The 22,942-nt window shown below is 47.2% G+C and overlaps 1 protein-coding gene across 1 annotated transcript in view; it reads left to right on the forward strand.

The window, feature by feature from the left end:
- Window positions 1-1,100: 1,100 nt before the first annotated feature.
- DUSP10 (dual specificity phosphatase 10) overlaps window positions 1,101-22,942 on the forward strand; it is a 28,384-nt gene continuing 6,542 nt past the window's right edge. The window contains exons 1-2 of the mRNA XM_082049058.1: window positions 1,101-1,227; window positions 2,996-3,835. Coding sequence (XP_081905184.1) covers window positions 3,040-3,835 — 796 coding nt within the window. The 5' untranslated portion in view covers window positions 1,101-1,227; window positions 2,996-3,039. The remainder of the gene's footprint in view (window positions 1,228-2,995; window positions 3,836-22,942) is intronic.

Genomic DNA, 22,942 nt, shown 5'->3' on the forward strand with positions numbered 1-22,942 from the left:
AAGCTAGTATTTTGCTTTCCTTTTTACACTGGGAGAGTCCAGTCTAATCCAAATACTCGTGATCTTTGCCGGACCAGGGTGAACTGGCAGCATGCCAAGAACTGGATTTGATCTGAATTTGCATTAACACAGAGCAACTGGATCCATCATTAACATGGAGGCCAGGCGGGCAGAGCCCTTCAGGCCTGGCCACCTCCAAGCTGCATCTCCTGTCCTCTCCGTGCTTTATAGCTGCTGTGCAGGGAATTGATGGGTTTTCTCTTCAAACTACCTCGTGCGGGCTTGTTTATGTTAGAGGAGGCTGACTGGAAAAGCACCTGAGCAGCAGCCTCCTTGATTTGATGCCACTTGTACATCATTGAGCTACTTGTTGTGGGGGCTGGGGAGGATGTGCAGGACCACCCTGCTGCCCCCAAACTGCAGGAGCAGTGGTCTCCCTGCTCTACTTCAAAGATGGGTTGGTCATCGCGCTGGCACTTTCCTATAGGTTATGTAAATAGCTCTGCTTGTGGAAATGATGCATCTGGGCCATAGGCACCTGCAATCGCTCCCGGTCTTCGGCAGGCAGTTTGGGGGGCAGTGGTGCTGGGGGGTGATGTGCCCCCACTCTGAGGTGCAGCTCTCTGATGCGGTGGCATGGCAGGTCAGGGGTTACCGAGGTGTTTGTGGCTTTTCCTGATGAAGGGACCGATTCGGGACGTTCAGCTGTTTCGTTGTTGTTTTCTTGCAGGCAGTTTCCCGCAGCGGCTGCGCGGGCGGGCAGCCCCACGAGCCGGATCGCCGCCCGGGCGCTCCGGGCCGCTCCAGCAGCGCCGGCACCGGGGCCGCCTGCGCGCAGCCCGTCCTGCGGGGGGCGCTGCCGCGGGGGGCGCGCGGCCCGGCCGCCTCCGCCTGTCACCGCGGCGCAGCTGCTGCCCCCGGGGCGCGCGCCGGCGCCGCGCCCTCCCGATTGGCTGCCGATGACATCACCGCCCCGGAGCCCCGCGGGCCGGCCACGCCTCCTTCCCCGCCCCGCCGCCCGCCGCCGCGCGGCCATTGGCCAGCGGGGCCGCCCGTCGCCTCCCGCCCCGCCCCCGCCGAGCCGTACATTTACGCTGTAGCAAAAGAGAAAGTAACGAGGATGGTGCGGGCGGCACGCGCGGTGCGGGGTGGGCGGCTGCGGGGCAGCGGGCGCGAGACGCAGCGGCGGCCGCGCGGGGCCGCGACGCACCGGGCCGGAGCGCGCCGGTGAGTGCGGGCGGAGCGGGGAGTGGAGCGGAGCGAAGCGGCGCGAAGCGGCGCCTTGCGGGGGCCGGGGGCTGCGGGAGCCCGGGCACGGTTGCCGCCGCAGGGGGCACCGGCTCGCCCCGGCCCGCCGCGAGGGTGGCGGCGGCCCCGGGTGCCTGCGCTCGGGGGTAAAACTTCAGTTTTCCCACTTCTCTGCTGCTTTTCTGTTCTTCCCGTCCCTGGCTGGGGGAGCTGCGTTATTTGTCTCGTTTACTTAATTTTTTAAAAATTGCATCAGGCGAAGCCGCTCAGGGCTTGTTTATCCTTTTTTTTTTTTTCTAAACAGCCGAAAAGAGCGAAGGGAGGTTCGGGAAGACAAGAGGAGGCTGGAAAACCTCCCGGGTGAGCCGCCGCCGGGGCCGCTCCGCCCGGCCCCCGGAGCTCCACCGCCACCGGGCGGGTGGGTGGCGGCACCTTCCCTCGCTCCGGAGGCGCCCACGGGTCTGCCCCGGTGGCTGTTGTATATGGGGAGAAAGCGTCTTGCGGGCCGCCCCGGGAGGAGGTCTGACTACTCGGGATGGGGCATCTCCGTGCCGGTTGTCGGCGGGCCCGGTGCAAGGCTGAATGGGAAGGAGAATGGGTGTTGCAAGCGCTCGTTCGGTTTTGGGGGTTTGATGGAGTTGGCGAAGTTGCTTTTAGGATGTGTTTTCCAGCGAAAGCCTCAGCGGCTCCGAAAGTTGTTGCAGAAGAGGAGGCACTGTCTGGGCTTCCTGAGGTTGTTCTGCTTTTGTTGTTTTCTTTTTCTCCCGAGTGGAAAGAGGGATTTTTCTAAGCCTGTGTGCTGTCTCCTAGCAAATGGCAAGTTGGACAGGCAGTGACCTTGGCCGGGGTGGAGAGGACCCCTCTTTCTAGAAGGTGTGAAATGTGCTGGACAGGAGACAACTACTGCTCTGGGACTGCTGGAGAGCAGCAGCCTTCCTGGGCCTGGAGCTGGGGGCTTAACAGGGGCTGGATTAACCTCTCCAGCGGGGGGATGGCAGCGCAAGAGCAAACTTACTTTTCGTAAAGATCTCCAGAACATAATTTTCCTGGTTTCTGTTTAGCGTGGTGGTGGTATGTTTTTGTTTGTTTGTTTATGTTTTTGGTTGTTTTTTTGTGTGTGTGTGTGGTTTTGGGTTTTGTTTGTTTGTTTTAGTTTGCTTTGTCTTTTTTGTTGTTGAATTGTGGCTTTGTTTTTTGTATTTGTTTGTTTGTTTTTTAGCTTTATGTGTTTAAGTGTGTAACTGTTTTGGAGAACTTATTCACAATCTAGTTTTATTCCAGCTTGCTGGAAAAGTTGCATGTCACCACTGACACATTCAGCTCCTGTGCGTTCCTCCCAGTAGCAGAGTCAACCCAATACTTGCTCCCCATGCAATGAGCAATGGGAACAAGAGAACGTGCCTCTCTGTCGTTATCAGTTGCGTGCCTGGGGTTTCGGAATAGCTCAGCACCATCTGCATGTAGACAAATGCCTCCTCCTGGGTAGCGCTGCACAGTCCAGGCTGGTCGCATGTATTCCGCCTGCCATGTGCACAGATGCAGATTGCTGAAGTCTTTGCTGCAGGACTCAAAATGGTTTTTTAGTAACTACCGTGAGCTGATAACTGTCAGGAGGAGTTGTTAGTTTGTTACCTGTGGGTAATGGGTGTTGGTGAAGAAAGTTGATGTGTCTGTAGGCTTGTGTGATTTCATGATCTGTTTTCATCACCTATTTCTTCTTTTTTCCCCTCCCTTTTCTCTTTTGCAGGGTGATCTTGAGTTCTTCCTAACTTGCTAGTGCTCAGCCTCCTCATGCCTCCATCTCCTTTAGACGACAGGGTAGTAGTGGCACTTTCGAGGCCGGTGAGACCTCAGGATCTTAACCTTTGTTTAGACTCTAGCTATCTTGAATCTGCCTCTTCTGCCGGTGAGAGCCACTCCAGTCTGCTCGGCGCAGCTGTCGTGTCCCTAAAGACTGCTAATCTCACGTATATGCCCTCATCCAACGGCTCTGCACGCTCCCTGAGTTGTGGATGCAGCAGTGCCAGTTGCTGCACTGTGGCAACGTACGACAAGGACACTCAGGCCCAAACTCAAGCGAGCACCAGCAGCACCAGAGCCTCCACCGCCTGCCCTGCCAGCCAAATGGTCAACAGCAATGAGAGCGCCGGCAGCTTGAGCCCGCTGGGCGGAGTGGGAAGCCCAGTCTCAGGCACCACCAAGCAACTCGCCAGCATCAAAATAATTTACCCCAATGATCTGGCGAAGAAGATGACCAAATGCAGCAAGAGCCACCAACAGAACCAAGGGCCTGTCATCATTGACTGCAGGCCGTTCATGGAGTATAATAAGAGCCACATTCAAGGGGCTGTCCACATTAACTGTTCTGACAAAATTAGCCGGAGAAGGCTCCAGCAGGGCAAGATCACTGTCTTGGACTTGATCTCCTGCCGGGAAGGCAAGGACTCCTTCAAGAGGATCTTTTCCAAAGAAATAATAGTTTATGATGAGAATACCAATGAGCCAAGCAGAGTAATGCCTTCCCAGCCACTTCACATAGTGCTGGAGTCACTCAAGAGAGAAGGCAAGGAACCCCTAGTCCTAAAAGGTAATCTCCCTCTTTGCCTGTGTGTAACCTCATGGTCTGCTTTGCAGTCTGTGGATTCTGCTGTCAGCTTTGCTGATGGTTGAATTTTCAAAGCATTTGTTTGTTTCTAGGCAGGCCTGTGTGCCTCGAGTTACTGATGGCAAAGCAAGTGTTTTCCACGAACGCAGTGGGGAGATGCTTGTTTTCCTCTGACTGTTGTCCTTGAGTAGCGGAGAGGGTGGGAACTGGAAGAAGGAGGAAATGTGCTTCCTGGTGTCTGTCTGTGCAGACAAAGAATTTCCCCCAGTGCCTTCTCTGAGTATTTATAGTCCAAGGGGCAGAGGTCCAGGAGGGTATACTTCACTTTTAGCTCATCAGACTGACCTTTACTTAGCAGCCTTATTTTAGTCTGTATAAAACTGAACTTGGAGGTGCTGGAGATGGGCAGTGGGAAAGCAGAAGAGAGGAGGAAGGATGAGGGAGGCCACTTGGTCTGAGGCATTGCATCATGGACCAGTCAGCAAAACCTGAGGAGCAGTCAAGCCTTGCTCAGGTGTTCTGAGATCAGAATAATGGAGAGAGAGAGATACTTTGTCTGAAAGGTGATCTGAAAGTGTTACGTTTACATGTATGCATACTTACATATGTATATGGTTTTCCTGTAAAGGCTTCTGTTTGAATGTGGTGGTTGATCTATCCCTCAATGCTCTGGGGGAAATGAGCTCCACCAATTAAGGCAGCATCCACGGACACTTCCCTTTCTTCACTTGATTCTGTAGCCCCTGTTTATAACAGTGTTGCCCTCTAGATTGAACCTCTTTTCCCTTGGGTGTTGATGCCGTTGGCAAACACTGGCTGTGGCATGGAGAAACTACAGTAAGATTTGTTGCTTGTTTCATACTGTATGTATTTCATTCACTTAATTTTTCTGTACAGCTTACTACTTCTAACCTGTGCAACATGGCAGATGGATGGATTGGGCCAATAGTTTATCCCCTTTCCTCTATGTAGTCTCGGAGCTTTACAGGAGCTAAGGGTCCTGTGAGATGCTCCTCTGGGTTTATCTTGTGGAAGCTTAAAATTGCACTGAACTTTCTTCTTGCTCACAGCAAGTGTATGGTCATGCTGGGTTTACTTTGGCACTTGCTTCAGGCTCCCAGTGGGCTCTTATTGATTCTCTCAGGTTGTGGTGGTACCCTTCGTGTGTTTAAAAACAAAAAACAAGCAAAGAAAAAGCCAAATGAGATTCTTTGGAAGGTGAGGTTACAACTGAAGTTCTGTGTTTCTTGCTGTAGTTGTTCTGTTGTACAGCCCTTATAACTGGATATGTGGTTGCAGTCTGCAAGACTTCCTGTCCTTAGAGAAGTGGGATACTGAAGGTGTCTTCCCTCTGTGTTTCTCTGAACACATTGAAGTGCCTGTGGACCTCAGACTGGCAGTTTTTCAGTGCCTGAAGCAAGAGGCCCTGGCTGGGGTGGAGCCACAGGGCTGTAGTTGGGCAGCAAAGAGATGCTGGGTCCCATGAGCAGCCCCTTCTCCCATCCTCCAGCGCCAGTTGCTGCCCCTGGCTGCTGTGCTGGGTTTAACTGATTGCTTGTGGGGTTCCTTGGGCCATTTTTGGCTTTCAGCCACTGAGGAGTTGTTAGCATCTCCCTCAAAGCTGCTTAGCAGAAATCACGTTCCTCAGATCGTTCTGCCAACAGATCCAGAAGGGTGCTAGAAAACAGAGGAGGCCCAAATCCTTTTACTTTTTGGATGTAGTGATCAGCTGGGCCAGAGCAGACTTCATTCACCTGGGGCATGTGTAACCAGGAGCTTCCCCATCACCCTAACACCCCTCCATTGAAGTGGAGCTTGAACTGGGGTCGAATGGCATTGAGCATGGAATAAAGCAGTGTATAGGAAGGCTGTGGTTAAGTTTCCGAGCCAGAGGAACAGTGCTGGTGCTCGTTATTTAGTTTCACTTGTCAGATAGCGTTTTTTCCATCATGCTTCAGCAGCCCGGGAGCTGGTGCATGCACACCCCTGGGTTCAGGCACTGAAATGAAACTGGGGGGTAGCTGGAGAGCTCTCTTAGCCTCCACTTGTTATTTCGGGCCATTTCTCTGGCTCACTGCAATCTGGCCCTAAGTTATTGCCAGCCCATCTGATCCCCTGTGTTGTGTTTGCAAACACTGGTTGCTAGCCTGGCCGTCCAAGTTTATGTCCCCCTGATCCGGTGCCACCTTCTCCATGTTTGGTGCTGCCTGTCAGCCCGTGGCCCCGTTGCTGTTTTCGTGGCAGGGTGTCGTGTTGTGGGGTGAATCCGATCGGCAAAGCCAAGGGTTGAGTTACGGCTTTGGCTTACAGCGCACTGGGGCAGTGACGTGGCCCCGTGTGCATTTAGGTTTTAGGTACTTGAGTCTTTTCAAGCAGCGGAGAAACTTTGTGTGGTTTCCAAAGGCCAGACTGTGATCTATAGATAAATGTATGTATGGGACACCTTATTAGGCTCAAGTTAAAACGAGATGGCCTGATTTATTTTTAATGTAGCAGACTAATATATAAACTAGCACTGTGACAAGGCAGTGTTGGGGCTTTTGTATGCTGTGGTACAGGGAGATTTTAAGACCTCTGTTCTTCCCTTCCTATGACTATTTGCTGCTTCTTTTAATATAGAGCATTTTTTTTTTTGTCATAAATACAACGTTTGCATAATTTTGATTTAAGCCCTTTAGAGGCAACTATTTGGTTATTTCTTTGTTCACAAGGCACAACAGTATTTGAGACAGGCATGACTCCCCTATTTTTACAAAATGAAAAGGGGAAAAAGAAAAATAATCATGTACTTCACAGCACTACCACACAGCCTCTAGCAGCCTAATCTGTCAGGGCTGAAGCTGCTGCTCAGCCTGTTTGTATACAAAATAGGAAGAAGTCATGTTTCCCCCCCATGCACCCACAAACCTTTGTGTTAGACCATGGTGTTGCATGCTTACTGAAACCTAAAGGCCTCCCTTTTTGTGGATGCTTCTTTGTTGTTGGCTTTGCTTAGTTTTGGGAGGAGAGGAGGAAAAACCAGTGATGGGAGCTAAGCGTCCCTTCTGCTTGAGGCGAGTGGCAAAGCTGTTGCTGAATTTGGGGAGGGCGAGCGTGGCGGTGCAGCCCTGGGTGGCTCAGCAGCTCTGCTCCTCCTCGGCTGGCTTGTGCCCCCTTTTTTTTTTCCTGCAAACCCATCTCTGCCTTCCCTGAGCACCTCAGCTCACAGCAAGAGTGGCCCGGAGCCTTGGGGGTTTGTGTGCTTGCGTTTGCTGCTGGGACCTAAAAATAGGAAGTGGGAAATTGATTTGCATTCAGATTAAAAGTATTATTTTTACCCAGAATGAAACGTTTAGGTGTGGATTTGAGCATTTCTTTTCCAAGTTAAATTGAATCTACAAATGTAACAAAAAATGAGAAATGGAATCTTCTGTGTCAAGAAATGTTGACAGCTTTTAAGGCACGAAGAGTTGCCTTTGTCTCCCTGGCTGGTGTGTAGCGGTGTTGTCTTCATCCTGCCCGTCCTCCTCTGCCTTTGAGCCCCAGCAACAGGAGCCTTGTGAACCCCCCCAAATCTTGTGTTTAGTTTTTAAAGGCTCCTGTATTTGACTGCAGGGAAAGACCAAATACAAACTCAGAGGTGCAAAACGTAATTTGGTGAATAATCTTTTTTTTCCTATCTGTAAAGTGATAGCCGGACTGCTACAAGGGGGATGGGGAGGAACAGGCTGGTGGCGATAACAACTGGTTGCTTCTCTGTTCTTGTTCCTGGTCTGAGAAGCTTATTTATGCTCTGGCTTTCAGTCTTCTCATTGCTCATATAACAGGGAAATAAATGAAGTGGCTTGCTCTTGTTATAGCAGGGAGTATAAGACCTGCCAGCAAACCACTTCATGCTTTCTGCCATGGTCTAAGAATAGCTTCAGATCTCTTACCACACCGAAGTCACATATCAGCAAAGTTGAAACAACTACAGAGGGACCGAGATGCCTATAAAAGGAGTAAGTGCCTGATTTATGTTGTCCCATGTTTGTGCAAAATGCTATGATCAGCTGCCTTTGGAATACTTGACCTGGTCATAATCTGTTGCAAAGAAATTATTTTTTACTATTAATTATATAACTTAACTGTGTAGGTGTTATTTTAAGTACCAATGGGATTACGCTGCACAAGTGTGTTTGAGAGTGAAACTTGACGCAATGGTCAACAAAACACGTGCCTGGCACTTATTTCCACCAGAGATCTCTACTGAATAATGATTAGGTCATGGCTGTAATAGGGAAATGTGTATTTTTAAGTGTTAAGTAATGCATGTGAAACCTCCAGTGTGTTTAAAACTGTGTTCCTTCTGTGCTGCAGAGGAAATCTGGCCCCATCAGTCACTAGGGAAGAAACTTCTGGCTCTGTTAGGGCTGAGATTTCACCTTCAGTTTCCAGGTGCTTATTGCTGGAGTTTAAAAAGCATGTGTTTCTCCACTGTAATAGATAATCTCATTGGCTGTAACACATAAAAACTGATTGTATGTGTCTATTCCCTTTGCATATAGATAAATTAGAGTAATAGTGTGGTTGGAGACTACGGCCTTTTCTATAGTCCAGGGAGGATATTTCTGCAGAAGAGTGCACCTGTAAACTTTGCCTGTTCAACAGGAGTGGGATGTGTAGCATCTCCTCCCAGACAGTGGCACCTGGGAGTCCAAAGTGCTGCCTTGCCACAGTGCCTGTCATATTTTAACTGTCATTTCCAAGCAATGACACTCCCTTGGAAAGAAAAGAACAGGAAAGATTATATATTTTTATTTATATATATATATATGTGTGTATATATACATATATGGGTTTTTTTGCTGTGTTCTTTTTTTTTTTTTTTAGCTCTGCAGCTTCTTAGACCTTTGGAAACCAAACTACGGGTCAAGAAGCAAAGTGTTACATATCTCTGCTTGTAAAGAAAAATCTGGCCCATGCTCTGTGTAAACTGGGGGGACATCCCCTGCAATGTTCCTGGTAGGCAGGCTTTGGGTTATAATTAGCCCAATGCCTCGTGTGCTGCCTTTGCCCTGTCAAAGGTGAGACACTCCACTAGTAAAATCTTTATGGGGTTGCTTGTTGCTATGTCTTCTGGTTTTTTATTCTTAAGGTGAGCACAGCCTTTTTGAGAGACTCAGCATGGAGAAATAGGTGTATTTGAGGTCTGAGTGGTATTGGGATGTTAACTAATATAGGTAGACTTTTTTTTTTTTTTTTTTTTAGGACCTGTACATGGGTTGTTTTCTTCCAAAGCAGCAGCCAATGTTTTTATTACGCTTGAGAGCACAAAAGTTTTTAGTGAGATTGCCTTGGCTTTACAATGCCTTTTGAAGTGTGGGATCAGCCGTTGTCTTTAGATTATGACTCTTTCTTTACTCTGTAAAAAGCCACATTATAATTTTTTAAAGAAATTTATGCAGGCAACTCTGAAGTGAAGAATGCAATAAATAGGAGCAGCATGCACACAGCCTTAGCATTTTTCTGTTTTGCATGTTTACCAGCCAACCAGGAGAGAACTGTTTCTCAAAAATTCAGTGTGGTCTTGCAGGACTAGAGAAGTCAGGGGCTGTTTAAAGAAATAGATTGTGGTAATCTATGAAGATGACGTAATGCATTGTCCCTTTACGAGTAAGATTGTGCGTGGTGCCTTGGCCTTGTTGGGAAGTCTCTGGTGGGTCTGTGAGAGCGCTGGCTACAGAAATCAGAAGGCTGACCTGAATTATCATGAGCAGTTGTTTGCCTGGAGCTTAGTTTCTAGGTACTCACCTGAATCTGTCCTCAGTGTTATTTAAAACACCTCTGTACTGTAAAAATTAAAATTCTTTTTGAGGTTCTTGTTACCACAAAGGTGTTTGGTGACCTGGGGCTTGAAGAAGAGTGATGGGTATCGTGGATATCACCTTTCCCCTTCTCCCCTGAAAGTCAGAGCTGGCAAAGAGCCCTGTTGAGACGAGGCTGGATAAAGGTCTTGAGCATAGCGCTTGCTTCTGCTTCAGCTGGCAGGTCTTCCAGGCGGCTGCCTCCCACCTGCTCTTGATGCAATGAATGGTGGTGATGATGTTGGTAAAGCTCACATGTGCACTAGCACTTTTGGCTTTGGCCACCAGTCATGACTGTGCCTCTCAACGCACCCCATGTGGAGGCAGAACAGGGGGGCTGCTGTGAGCAGGAGGGGTTTAGCGGAGTTATTTCTGCAGCTAGTAAGTCCTGGGGTACTCGTGATTTCTGTGTGGGGTGGCTGATCAGTGCTTCAGGAGTGAAGCTGCAGGGTTGGTTTTGGTTGTGTTTGTTTGTTTTTTTTTTTTTTTTTTTTGTGTGTGTTTTTTTTTGGTTTTTTTTTTTTTTTAAATGCCTTGTGACTTTTTAGTACAGGAAACTCTTTGCTTCAATTAATATCTATGATTAAGAAAACTTCACATCTGGCAGCGTCTCAGCCCACTGGAGGTTGGTTTTGGTGTGTCCCCCCTGCTCTGAAAGATGTTGCTTCCCCAGGGGCGTGTGTCTCTTCAGAAGGTGGTCTCTGACTTGGTTCTGGACCTGTGCAGCAGCTTTTTAGGGCTCGAAGGAGAGATGGCAGAAGTGTATCTTGCATGTGGTACAGAGAAGGGGTAATCTGACTAGAAGGATAATTCTGTGCCTAGATAGCAGGGCAGTCTCAGGGCCAGGGGAGCTTTGGCCAAGGCCCTTCAATGGTTATTCTCCCTTTGTGACTGAGCACACACAACAGACTTTTTGTGAGGCCTTGGACAAGTAATTTTAATCTGTCTGTGTTTTCTTTTCCCGTCCTCGGTGCTGTTTGTAACGCTGATCTCGTCTCTCTTGTTGTGACCAGTGTTAAGTGTGGCTCATCCAGGTTCATCCACTGTCACAGCAGTGCCTGGAATGCCACAGCTGCCTGTTGCAGAAGGTTGGAGAGACGCTTGCAAGCACCCTCTTCCCCTCCTCCCCCAACATCACATCTTTGCTAAAGTGTTGAACTGCAGGCTCTGATTTTCCCCCAGGGTGTTTTTGTTCTCTTAAAAATTTAAAATTCATTTTCATGTTTTTCTCTGCTTGGGTGAGCAGGTTACCTTTTTTCTAAAGGAAAGCTCCACTTCCAGTGAAGAAACCAAGATCCAAAAGGGGCAAAAGCTTATCTCCTGGCACTTGTTTTTAGTGGTGTCCCTAAGAGCATGTCCCAGGGGAGTGCATGCAGAGAGACCTGAGCCAGCGAGGCTGTGGGGAGCAACTGGGATCTTGTAGGTTGTGATAGGACATGGGATAATGGCTTTAAACTGAAAGATGGTAGATCTAGATTAGATATAAGGTATAAATTGTTCACCAGGAGGGTGGTGAGGTGCTGGCACAGGCTGCCCAGAGAAGCTGTGGGTGCCCCATCCCTGGAAGTGTTCAAGGCCAGGTTGGATGGGGCTTCGAGCAACCTGGTCTGGTGGAACGTGTCCCTCCCATGGCAGAGGGGTTGGAACTAGATGATCTTTAAGGTCTCTTCCAATGCAAACCATTCCTTGATTCTATGATTCTAAGTCTGGTTGCTGCCTAGCCCCTCTTGGCCTGAAGGAAGGAGCCTCTGATTGCTGCTGCTTGGGGCAACATGAGCCTTGTTGAGCTCAGCTACACCCACAGCTCCCTTGGCTGGGGTCCAGCCAGCTCATGTGTCCCTGAGCTGGGCTGTCCTCACTGGAGGGGCCTGGGGTGACTATAAATCTGTCATCACCTTCTGCTGGGGGGGACATGAATGTGCTCAGTGGGTGGGCAGGCTTGGGAGCCACTGTTTCAGCTAGGGTTAGGTGCTTCTTTGGATGTGTGCATCACTCTGTTTCTAAGGTGATGGCTTTGAACGAGGACATTGGAAAAAAGAAATAATTTTTTTAAAAGTGATGTGAACATGTTGATTCCACCTCTTTTACTATGCTTTAGCTTTAGAAAGCCTGCAATGAGCCTTAGTTAATTCCCACTTAATTTGCTGCCACAGAGAACCACTACTTTAATTAAAGGTAATAAAAAGTAGATGAAATGTTACTCCTTGTCCACACATGAATTATCATATATATATATATATATATATATTTTTTTTTACAATGGCTTAGAGATTTGGAAAAAAGAAGATAACTTCTAAACTTCTGCCATATTGGGTGAACTGATTGTCTCTAGTTTATTGTACCAAAGTGTGACATTAGGCTTTATGAAAACAGTTGACCAATAATGTTTTAAAGCAAAAGCTATTATTGGAACAGTTGACCTGTACTGTGTTGGTGATGGGCTCTAATTCTTCTTGGTCTCTGCCAAAATAATGAGACTGTGTTCAGTTGATGGAAACTAAGAATAAGCCTTTTGCCACTGCTTAGAATTTGCAGGCGTATTTTAGGTACTAAACCCACTTAAGGATTGATTAACGTGAGGTTAATCTTGGGTTTGTAGGTGTTTGTGCTGGTTCTGTAAGGCAGCATGACAGCTCTGAGGGGTAACGCAGTGTTTATGCTTCCTGGGAAACATTAGGGTTAACTCACCTGTGGAGACAAAGAGACCCAGGTTGGTTTTGAGCTGGCTGAAGAGATTCCTTGTTTGATTGCTATTTAGGTCTGGATTCTGCAAATCTGCCTCCCTCTCTGTCTTTTTTGGTGGTCTTCTCTTGAATATATGGCTACAAACTGCATCAACTTTCTGTTGCTTTTTGGGGGTTTTAGGGTCTAGTCTTGTTTCTTTGACCATTATGATTGAGATTTGAGAAGTTTCTGACAGTGTGGGGGCTGGCTTGCACCATGCTACTTCCAATAGTTTGCTGCTTTTATTTTTGGACAGTGTGGCACTGGGATGTGTCAAGAGAGCAACCTTTACTTTCTCTGGGTTTTCTTCTTGTGCTTTGAAATTGCCTTTCTGGCAAGTGTCAAATCAGAGCTAGATATTATTTCTAGCCAAAAGCACAGAAGCTCTTCACTTTAGAAAGAGTTTAGATCCAGCAGGGATGGATGGCACTCCCAATTGCTGGTGTGGTATATCAGCACCCTGTTTTCCTTTCCTATTGATGCAAATGTTGCTCGTGTTTCTGATGTGGAGGAGCAGTGGTTTGGACTGTAAAAAAGCCTGTGTTTATCCTTGGGAGAAACAAAGCAACCTGCTCTGTTGTTAGAAAGAACCTATCCTGAAGAGATTGCCCTTAAAAGGGTAGAGTGAATAAATGGATGGCTGAAACATGAAAATGTCAGTGTTCTCTAAAACACGTGAATTAAAACAGAAATGTTCACTCCTACATATCCAGGATGACAGATGTCTGACACGGTGCCAGGGCTCTTCTGCCTCTTCAGATGAGCTGAGCCAAAGCCCCCTGCGCTGTGCTGGTGTCCTGGCTGTCCCCAGGCCAAGTGGGCCAGGTACTTGAGGGATGGACCTGGCGATGGGCAGTGAGAGAACTGGTAACAGGTTAAGAAACAAACCAAACCTGGTGTTTTGGGCAAATCTGGTCTGCTCTACCTCTGTCTGTGAAAACAGACTTGTAGCTCTTTGTCAAAATAAAACCTTTTGTGGTATCTTTATTGCATTAAAATAGTTTGTTCCCTCCCGCCCCCCCTCACTTCCCCTGCCTCCTTTGTACATAGCTTTAGCATTTCTTGATGACCTTTTTGTTAATATGATTTCCAGTGGGAGCATTTCACAGTAGAAGTATGTATTCCTTCAGGGTTTACGCTGACATTTCCAGTGATTATTTAATTGGACTTCATGTTAGCCTGCATCCCCATGGGAATGCATACTTTTGCTATGAGAAGTTGTAATGTGTCTAATTTTGAGTTTCTGCTATAAATGTTTGCCCTCCAGGGAGGGTAAGTCCAGTCCTCATCTGTCGCTGCAGAATCATCACTGTAGTGTGTTTGGGATGTGTGGTTTCTTGTCTTGTTCCTATTGTATAGCTTAATCTTTATGCCAATCCAGAGCAGGCCTTGCTTCTTTCACCTTCCTGACCATTCCCCAAGGATAACTCAGCTCTTTGAATGATACTGTCATGTGTTTTATTTTCGTGTGAATACTTTTTTTTTCCTCCTTTCAAATGTGTAGATTCTTCATTTACTCAACATAGGGGGATTTCTAGTTGCAAGCTGGAACCACTGTCTTGATATCAGAGATACGGTCTGAAAGTATTCACAGTGGCTTCTTGACAGGCTGCTAAGTAGTCCAGAAGTTAGTGACATCTCTTGGAAAAGGTGGTGAGTAAGGTACGGAATGGATATGTGGGACTTGCATGTGTGGCCCGGGCCCAAAAGTTAGGGTCTGAGTTAGAACTAAGTGTAAGACAAAAATCCCAAACTGAAATCCCAAGATAAGTTACGTAGCAGCAGGTTGAAATATTGTGCTGGTTTGACTGAAAATGAGTTAATGTTCTTCATGCAGTTAGAAACCTTTCTTTTTCATAGGTAGCGCAGTCATTATTTGGTCTCAGTTTGAGAACAAGAGAACACCCTGGGACAGAATTGATGTTTTTAATTGCTCTGGTTTGAGAACCAAGGACATTCTGAGCACTCTGCCCACAGGTGTGAGGCATTGCGGAAGGGGGGCATGGATGGGCAGAGCTTGACTGACATCCAGACTGATCCATGAGAGTATTCCGTGCCATCAGCATCATGCTTCAGATTTAAGGAGGGTCTGGGTCTTCCAGTGCCCTCTTGCTTCTTCACCTTCTTTGCTCTTTTTGTCCGAGCTGGGGGAGTTCTGTTTGGGACTTTCATTAGTTCAGCCTTTTGACATCCTGCCATTTGCAGAGGCCTCTGGACCTTTCTGTCTTTTTCCTTTATAATTTTTCCTCTCTTTGGAATCAGCTGTTGGGACCAGGTGCTGCTTTCCTGGAAGTGGCTGCTTGATGTGGACAGAGTTTGTGAGGAATTACATTGATTATCTTTTATTTTATGTTCTATTTCTATTTTATATATATATATTTACTAGCAGTGTATTATTATTTTGTTATTTTGTTAAACTGTGTTTATCTCAATCCAAGCTTCTCTCTTCCCTTTAGATTCTCTCCCATATTTTGGGGCGCGGAGAGGGCACTGAGTGAGTGGCTGTTATGGTTATATTGCTAGCTTGGGTTAAACCATGACAAATATATTTGTGTGTATATGTATATATATATGTATATATAGTTTCTTTTTAATTGGAACTAATTTGGGATGATCTGGGGTTCTTCAGACTGGAGAAGAGCAGGCTCCAGGGAGACCTTATTGTACTTAAAAGGGGCCTATGAGAAAGATGGGGACAGACTTTTTAGCAGGGCCTCCTGTAATAGGACAAGGAGTAATGGTTTTAAACTAAAGGAGGGGCGATTCAGGCTAGACATGAGGAAGAAATTTTTTACGATGAAGGTGGTGAAACACTGGCCCAGGTTGCCCAGAGAGGTGGTAGATGCCCCATCCCTGGAGACATTCCAGGCCAGGCTGGATGGGGCTCTGAGCAACCTTATCTGGTTGAAGATGTCCCTGCTCATTGCAGGGGGTTGGACTGGATGAGCTTTGAAGGTCCCTTCCAACCCAAACTATTCTGTGATTTGGTTGTGCTCAGAAGAGGAAAAGTGAAGGGGCAAGAGCTGATGGCAGAAAGAAGCAAGCTGAGTGTTGAGGTGTAGAAGGCATTGGTGGTGAGAATGTGGCTGAGAGCAAGTGGTGGGTGAGGCAGGAGGAGCTGAGTGGAGCTGGGCAGAACCAGCATCTCTGGCAGGGAAAGGGGTTTTCTGTGACCTCTCTCCTGGGACGTGTCCGTAGGGCAGCTGGCTACTCTATACCTGGTGTCAAAGTGCATAAGCTGATGAGCCAGGCACTGCAAAGTGCAGTGGGAGTGACTGTACTGTGACAAGTGGCATGAGCTGTAACAACATGAAATTGGAAATAACACGCAAACACGCATGCACGTGCCGCAGTGTGGACAGGAAGCCTTTCCTCTTTATCTGGCGTCATGCTCTTGACTTCTAAAGGGACCTCAAAGAGGTTGTGTCAAGGATGTGGTTGTAACTCCTCAAGGCCAGAATTTGTGTACAAACTGACCTCTTAGGATAGTTCCCACATGGAAAAAACCTGACCTTGCAAGTTCTCCAGAATGCGGGGTTTTGCCTTTTTTTGAAGTGCCGTTGGCAGCTTGATTAGAGGGAGACACGAGATTAGATTGAGTGTATCGAGGTGGAAGCTGTGCATTGTGAACTATGTTTACTTTTACTATTTTTTGTTTGTTTTAAGCTTAATCTTTTGCAGCAAGGCTGCTGCTGAATGCTGTGTGAGTGACAGGGAAAGAAACCCTGCAATGGGTCTTCTGAACCTCCTGCAGACAGGTGAGAAATATGCTTGCAGGACCAGAAAGTCAGATCTATTCTACTTGCTAGTAGCAATAGAAGTAGAAAAACGTTCAGTTGTGCCTTTGATATTTGGAAAACAGGGGGCCAATGTAGGTTCTTCATGTAAATGTGGATACTTTTGTTGTGAAAGCATGGGATTTTTCTTTTATTTGCCCCCCCCCTTTTCTTTAACGGCAGGAATAGTAATGTGTAAAGCAGTCCTGGTGTCACTGTGGTCTCCTTGTACTGCAGAATGATGGGCTCCCCTCTGTTGTGGGCTTAACCTCACATAAATCTCCCTCCAGTGTTTGAAAAACAAACAAAGAAGAAAAAAAACAAGTCACAACTTCCTTGAAATCAAAGGAACAGCTACTAATGTCACCTGGGTGAGTGTGGTCTGATAGGTCCCCACCCCTTCTGACAGAAGGGAGTTGCCTTTCTCATCTCAGCTTCCCGCTGTGTGCGCCAAATACAATATTTTCAACCATGCTGAGCTTTCTACAGCAGTGAGGGCAAGCCCTGAGTGCTGCTCAGCAGCAGCTGTGGTGAGGAGGACATCTGTCTCAGAGTGGGAACACTTCTACAATGTCCTACTTGGATTAGCCCTGTTGTTCTAGAAGAGATGAGGGAAGCACAGTTCTTTGCCACAGTGAGTGGAGCCCTGTGTGGACAAGGAAAGTGGCTGTCTTGTGGTGTTTAGGAAATCTGGGCATCCCTTCTTCAGTACCTCAGGATGAACAGAGAATGATCCCCAGTGTGGACCATGAGCCCTCTTTGCTATGGCTAAAATGGTGCCAGCAACAGCTGTGGGAGAGTGTGGTGGCCAGATCTTCCACTGCAAGGTGATTTTAGCTCTTGTGCTCTATGGGTGCACCCCCGGTGTCTTCCATGCCCTCCCTGCTAGTGCCTTTGGTACCCAGTAGACCTGCCCCTGCTTGAGGCTGAGTACTGCATCAGAAGTATGGAGAGTTGAGGACTTTCCTCTTTCTTTTGCTTACTCTATAGCATCTGGTGGTGTTGGAGATAAGGTAGTGGGCTTTAAATTTGGTTATGTCCTATATACAAGATCATTTGTGCACAGCCATAAACTTCTGTAGATATGGCTGTGTTGGTCAGTGGTATGGAAAGATGGTCTGGGTGGTTGTCCACATCTTGAGCATAGATCTGGCCTATATGGGCTGAATTCTGCTTCAGCCCGTACAGCTCATTTTTTCCTTGGTGGAAGCAAGCAAGCTGTGATGAATTTGTTGCGAAAAGTGAACCTGTGTCAGATGGGGAGTGGTACATCTGTGCTCACTGGTTCTTCTTCCATGGGAAAGCAGCCCTCCCATAGACCTGTGACCTGGGGACAAGACCCTGTCTCCAAATAAGCTTGCCTAGCTTCAGCCCTCTGTAAAGCTGTCATGTGAAGGTCAGCACAAGGAAAGTGATGCTGCCTGCCCATAGGGATGGTAACCTGAGCCAAAGGGGAAGAAGATGTGATGTTAATGAAAGAAGATAAGCATGGTGCTCAAAGGTAAGTGCATCTCGCTCGAGCATGGTGCTACAGTCCCCAGCATGACCTGTTGTGGAGCAGGAACTGCCTGAACGCTGGCAATAAAGCAGGGGTGGCTCAGCACCAACATGCCACCCTGCAGCAGGACCTCTGGGCACCGCTGGTGGCACGGCACAGGGGTGGCCCCGGTGCCCCAGACTTTCCTGCATGGGTGGGAAAAGGGTGCAACACCAGGTGGGTGAAGCAGCTGGCAGTACCTGGCCTCTATTTTTACGTGCCAGTCACATTTGCTTGACCTTGAGGCATCCTGCACTTTGAATCAACTTGACACAAAGTCATCTGTTCATTAATAACACAGGAGCAGTTTAATTGTTGTCTTAGTGGAAAAATACATGAGACTGTCATCAGCTGTTGCTTCTGGCAGTGCTTTTTTGCAGTAATGTAAATAAATGAGGTCACAGGTTTAAAGGAACAGGCTGTACTTGCACAAATTTGAAGCGTCATCTTAAACAGATATACACCAATTTTCTGAATGTCTCCATCCTGTGCCCCAAATTATAGCTGTAACATTTTGACCTTAAACACACTCAAACACTGTCACAGGAGCTTGGTTTGCTGTGTTGGTACTGACAGGGTACATACCAAGTGAGTGTTTTAAAACTTGGCTTTCTTCCTGAGCGAGTGAAGTTTTTGGTGGCCAGAACCCCAGTATTGCTGAATTTTCTGCTGTTCCCCCCACGAGAGCCCAGCAATTCAAGAGTAGGGGAAGTTACAGACTGAACATCCCTTCTGCTGATACTTCACAGTATCTTGGGATTTCTGTTCTTTTTGCGCATGTGTGCATGTGGGGTGGTGTGGTGTTTTTTTTTTTTTGAGATGGCTTTGTGGTATTGTAATTGAGGATGAGCAGATCCAGAAATCCGCCTGGACAGCTTTGAAAGCTGCATAAAAGGTCTGTTTGTCTCCCAGGACCACGTGTTCTGTCTAAATGTGGATCCCACATCTGCAGTCTGTCATGTATAAAAATACGTTCCTGTTTGTAATTGTAGCGGGAACACCCAGTACCTGCCCCGCTCAGAACAAAGTATGGCCTTGCCGATGAGGTAATGCAAAGGTATTGCTTTATGGTGAGGATATTTTATGGTGACTGCCTCTCTGTATACTCTCTTGCTATAGGGGGAACAAGGTCACTTAATCCCTTTACTGTGGGGCAAGAGCCTGTTTCCAGATAGGAAACTTATTGCAAATTACCAAAACATATTGTAAACCCACATCCTGGTTTGTTTATAGTCACACATCCATAGAACAGCAGCGACAGTTGAAAGAGGTGCCGAAGGAGACACAGAGAAAGAGGGCAGGTGTTACTGTGCTACTGGTACTTTAATTCTCAATCTTCTCTTAGGAAAAAAAAAAAAAAAATCACAAAAATAAAATATGTGTAGGTAAGGTTTGTTTTTCCTTGCTTTCTTTGAAGATTAGTGTTTCTACTGCAAGGTCGCGGTCCCTCGTAAAAGCTGGTTGCCTAGTTTCTGCCATACCTTTTGTGCCTGTTTGCACTGTGTTTGCCCTCTTCCGATGGTAAATGACAGACGCCCTGTTTGGCATGGTTTTTATGCAAGCACCATACTACTTGTCTTTTTTTATTTGTTCGGAGCTGCTCTGGCTCTTATCCAGCTGCTCACCTGGCCTCTTGGTGCTGGTGCAAGCCCTGGGCTCCTGGGTGGCTTTGGAGCTGAGAAATCTGTGTGCAGCTGCTGCCCGGGTGCTGCTCAGCAGGAGATTTTGAGGAGCATTAAGTGAGATGTTGATGGGCAGATGGCTGCGAAGAACTTGAACAAACAAGCGTAAATAGCTGGAGCACATACAATGCTGACTTGAGACTTCCTCAAAGTTTTGAGGTCTTGTACAATCTGAAGTCTGTTGTCACTCACTAACTGTTCTGGCAGGGCAGGATGTTGGAAGATGTCACACAGTGATAACTGCAAACGTATCTGGCTCTTGCATCAGTGGTGAGCAAAAGCCCTCGATCTTCTGTTGTGTTCCACTAGATTGTAGGCAAGACCATCTGCTGTGAAGGGTCGTGCTTCATTGATTCATCTCCCTATGGAAGAAATACCTTGGGTTCCCCACTGTGCTGGGCATTTTTGCATGTCCATCTTCATTGGGACTTGGGTATGTTCAGCTGCCTGAAAGCCTGCCCGGCAGCTGTTTTGGAGCAGAGCATGCACAAAAGCACTTGGTATGTTCTTAGCATCCATGCGTGGGCTGCATCAAACTGGCTGGGGCGGTTCAGGCTTTTTGCTGTGCTTTGGTTATTAAAGCTCTGTGGTATGGTTAAAGCTAGAAGAGACAGGTTACAAGCATGACATTCTGTAGAAGTGAATGTTGATGGCTTATCTTGCTGCTGGCATTTTGGTTTGTCACCGAAGGTGGCAACACAGCTGAGTTAAGGCTTTGTGGCCATTGTTCAGACCACACTGGTGTGCATGCTACTGGTCTTTCCTGGTAGATACATTATGTTATTGCCTCTCTGTTTAGGCTGCCTTTATATAGTGAAGCTTTTTGTGTATTACAAATAGCAGCTGAAAAGCTGCTTTTAAAATACAGCTTACTTTTATGCTTTTAGGCTTCTACCAGGTTGTGCTTCTCCACACCCCTGTTACTGCCTTCTGTATTGCTTCCTTCATGCCCTAGCTTTGGGAAGGCCTGAGCAGCTTCAACCACCAAGCAGCTTCTGTTACAACCATGAGTAGAGTCTCTGCATCCATGCCTTGAGCTTCCTTGTCATCTGGAGTTGCTGTCAGTAGCAGTGATATGTCTTGGCCATTGCTGAGTTTAATGAATCAACTCTTTGGACTAGGCTTGCAGTAGCTATGTGTTGGTTTCCTCTCTGCTTACACCATGTTCTCTCCCACTGCACAAAGGCTTTATATGCTGGTATAGCAGCTGCTTGACAAAGGAGTACAGATGCACTTGAATACCTTGTATGTTGTATTTACCTTCATGTGGAAAGCCCATTCCTCTTAGACTCTGACTGGTAATAATGAACTTTACTTGGACCTTTTTTGGGAAGTAGTCTCAAACTTTGGAAAAACCTGAGCATTATGCATGCATGAGCTCCACTTAAATTACACTAGTGCCTCATAAATCAGCTAGGAGGAAGGATTGTCTGTGGTGAGCATGGTGGGAGTAGATTAAGGAAACAACCCTCATGAAGTGTCTGGATCATGTTTTGGGACCTGTGTGACTTGTATGGCTGTGCAGATCTAAGCTAAGCTCCTGCTGCTGGCTTCAGAGCTCAGCTTCCCTGTGTAACTGCATCTTGCTGCTTCCTTTCTGGGTACCAGTGTTCTCATCCAGTCCTCCCTTGCTCACGTCTCTGAGCCTGTCAGGTTAGTAATCCTCTTCACAGTAACGTGTCGTTTAAGGGGCTTTTGCTCTGAGAGCTGCTTGGGTACAGTACTTTCAATATTGCTTGAACTGACTTTTTAACTCCCTACCCACATGAAGGAAGAGAACAAGAAAAAAGGGGTATGTGAACTGACATTACGAAAGATGACCTCTTCACTGGCAGATGTCAGGAAAGAGATTGTGGGTGAGGCTATTGTATGTTTGGGTACTGCACTTGTTTTGGCATCTTCCACATGGCATATTTGGGGTTGCCTTCCCATCCTTTGACCTGATACTCCTGCTGGAGTGGTAGGGATTGCCCTATACCCTTTGATCTCTTCTGGATGCAGTGATAACAGAGGAGCTCTGCACAATGTAATGATATATTGTCCTTCCTGTTCTCATCTGCTGGACCAAAGCTCACACTGAGGAAGAGTTGGTAACAGGAGTAATGGTGTCTTCTGGCCAACAGGGCAGGCAGAGGCCCCAGAAGGAGGACATAGGTGGTGAGAAAAGAGCTTGCTGTAGACTCTCCAGCTCTGCTGTCTCTTACAAGGCAGCTGGTGAAGCAGGATGGTGTCTCCACACCATCAGCGTGTCTGCACCTGAGGGATGAAGCTACCTCTGCCTATGGCCACTTACTCCCAGAGGGCTGCAGGAAATGTGGAAAGTGAGTGTTGGCTCTAGAGTCACTAGAGCAACTGATTTTTTTCAGGGGTTTTCTTTGGAATCCAAGTGTGCTCTGGTTATTGCTTAATGTTCAAGGTGAATGGATTGCTTGCCTATACAGAAGGATGGGGATGTGGGCTAGGGCTTAGTCTTTAGCTCAGACTCTAAGCAGGGCTGTTGGTTTGGATGAGACTTCAGACATTTTAGCTTGGGGACCATAGTCTTGTTTGTTTCCTTGAGCAGACTGAGATGACTTCTCAGACCCTGTCAAGGCCAGGTGCTGCAGTTGGCAGTCAAGCTCAGGGGTTTTTTTTGTAATTTTTCTTCTTTCTATCTGCTCCCCTGTTGTAACAACTTAGTGAGAGGCAGATCTGTTTGCTCTGTGTCCTGTAGGCAGCGAGGCAGTGGGAATACTCTGTGTTTTGTGGGCAATTCAAGGGTTTCTGGGAAAATTAGTCACTAGCAGCATGCGAAGGACAGAAGTCTGGACATTCAAAAGGGCACTTTTATTAGAGGCGCTCAGATGGTTGTAACCTACTCAGTATTTGTCGTGCTCATTGAGTGCTGCGTAGGGCACAGAGATGGCCCTGGGTGAGTCCCACCCTATGGACAGGCACATGGACATTTGGAGCTGCAGTACTCAACACGTAGGCATCAAAGCCCATTGCTGTGTCTGATCCAGAGCCCGTGTGACAGCTTGTTTTGCTCTCTTCTAAAATCTTCCTGTGCTAGATCATGGTGAAAGAACGTGTAAAAGACAAATAACCTCCTTTTTTTTTTTTCTATTTTTAAAAATAACATTACTGGGATGGTGACATTCAGCATTAATTTTGGCTAGTGTAGCTCTTTCTAGTAACTTCAGCGTAGCTCTCCCCCTTCCTGGGATATGTTTTTCTTTTTGGCTTGCATTTAACAAAGTGCAATTGAGTCTGAACACTTGGCCCGTCTCAATGCGTTGCATGACTCCAAGCATCCCAGTACAACACAAACGTGCGCTTTTTTGCGGGCGAGGCAGGGGGGAATATGTGGCTGCGTTTCTCCTCTTTCCGCCTTTTTCTTTTGGAGGAGCCACCTGTTAGCATTACATCAGCGGCTCCCAGGAACGCAGCCTCTGACCAAAGGCCTTACACAAAGTAGTTCTTCTTGTATTGTTTGCGCTCAAAGAGCTGATGTCATGCCAGCTGATGTCATTGTGTGCTTTGTGTAATCGCTATGGAAACTGGGC

The sequence above is a fragment of the Streptopelia decaocto genome (assembly GCF_964273445.1).
Source record: "Streptopelia decaocto genome assembly, chromosome: 3".
NCBI lineage: Eukaryota > Metazoa > Chordata > Aves > Columbiformes > Columbidae > Streptopelia > Streptopelia decaocto.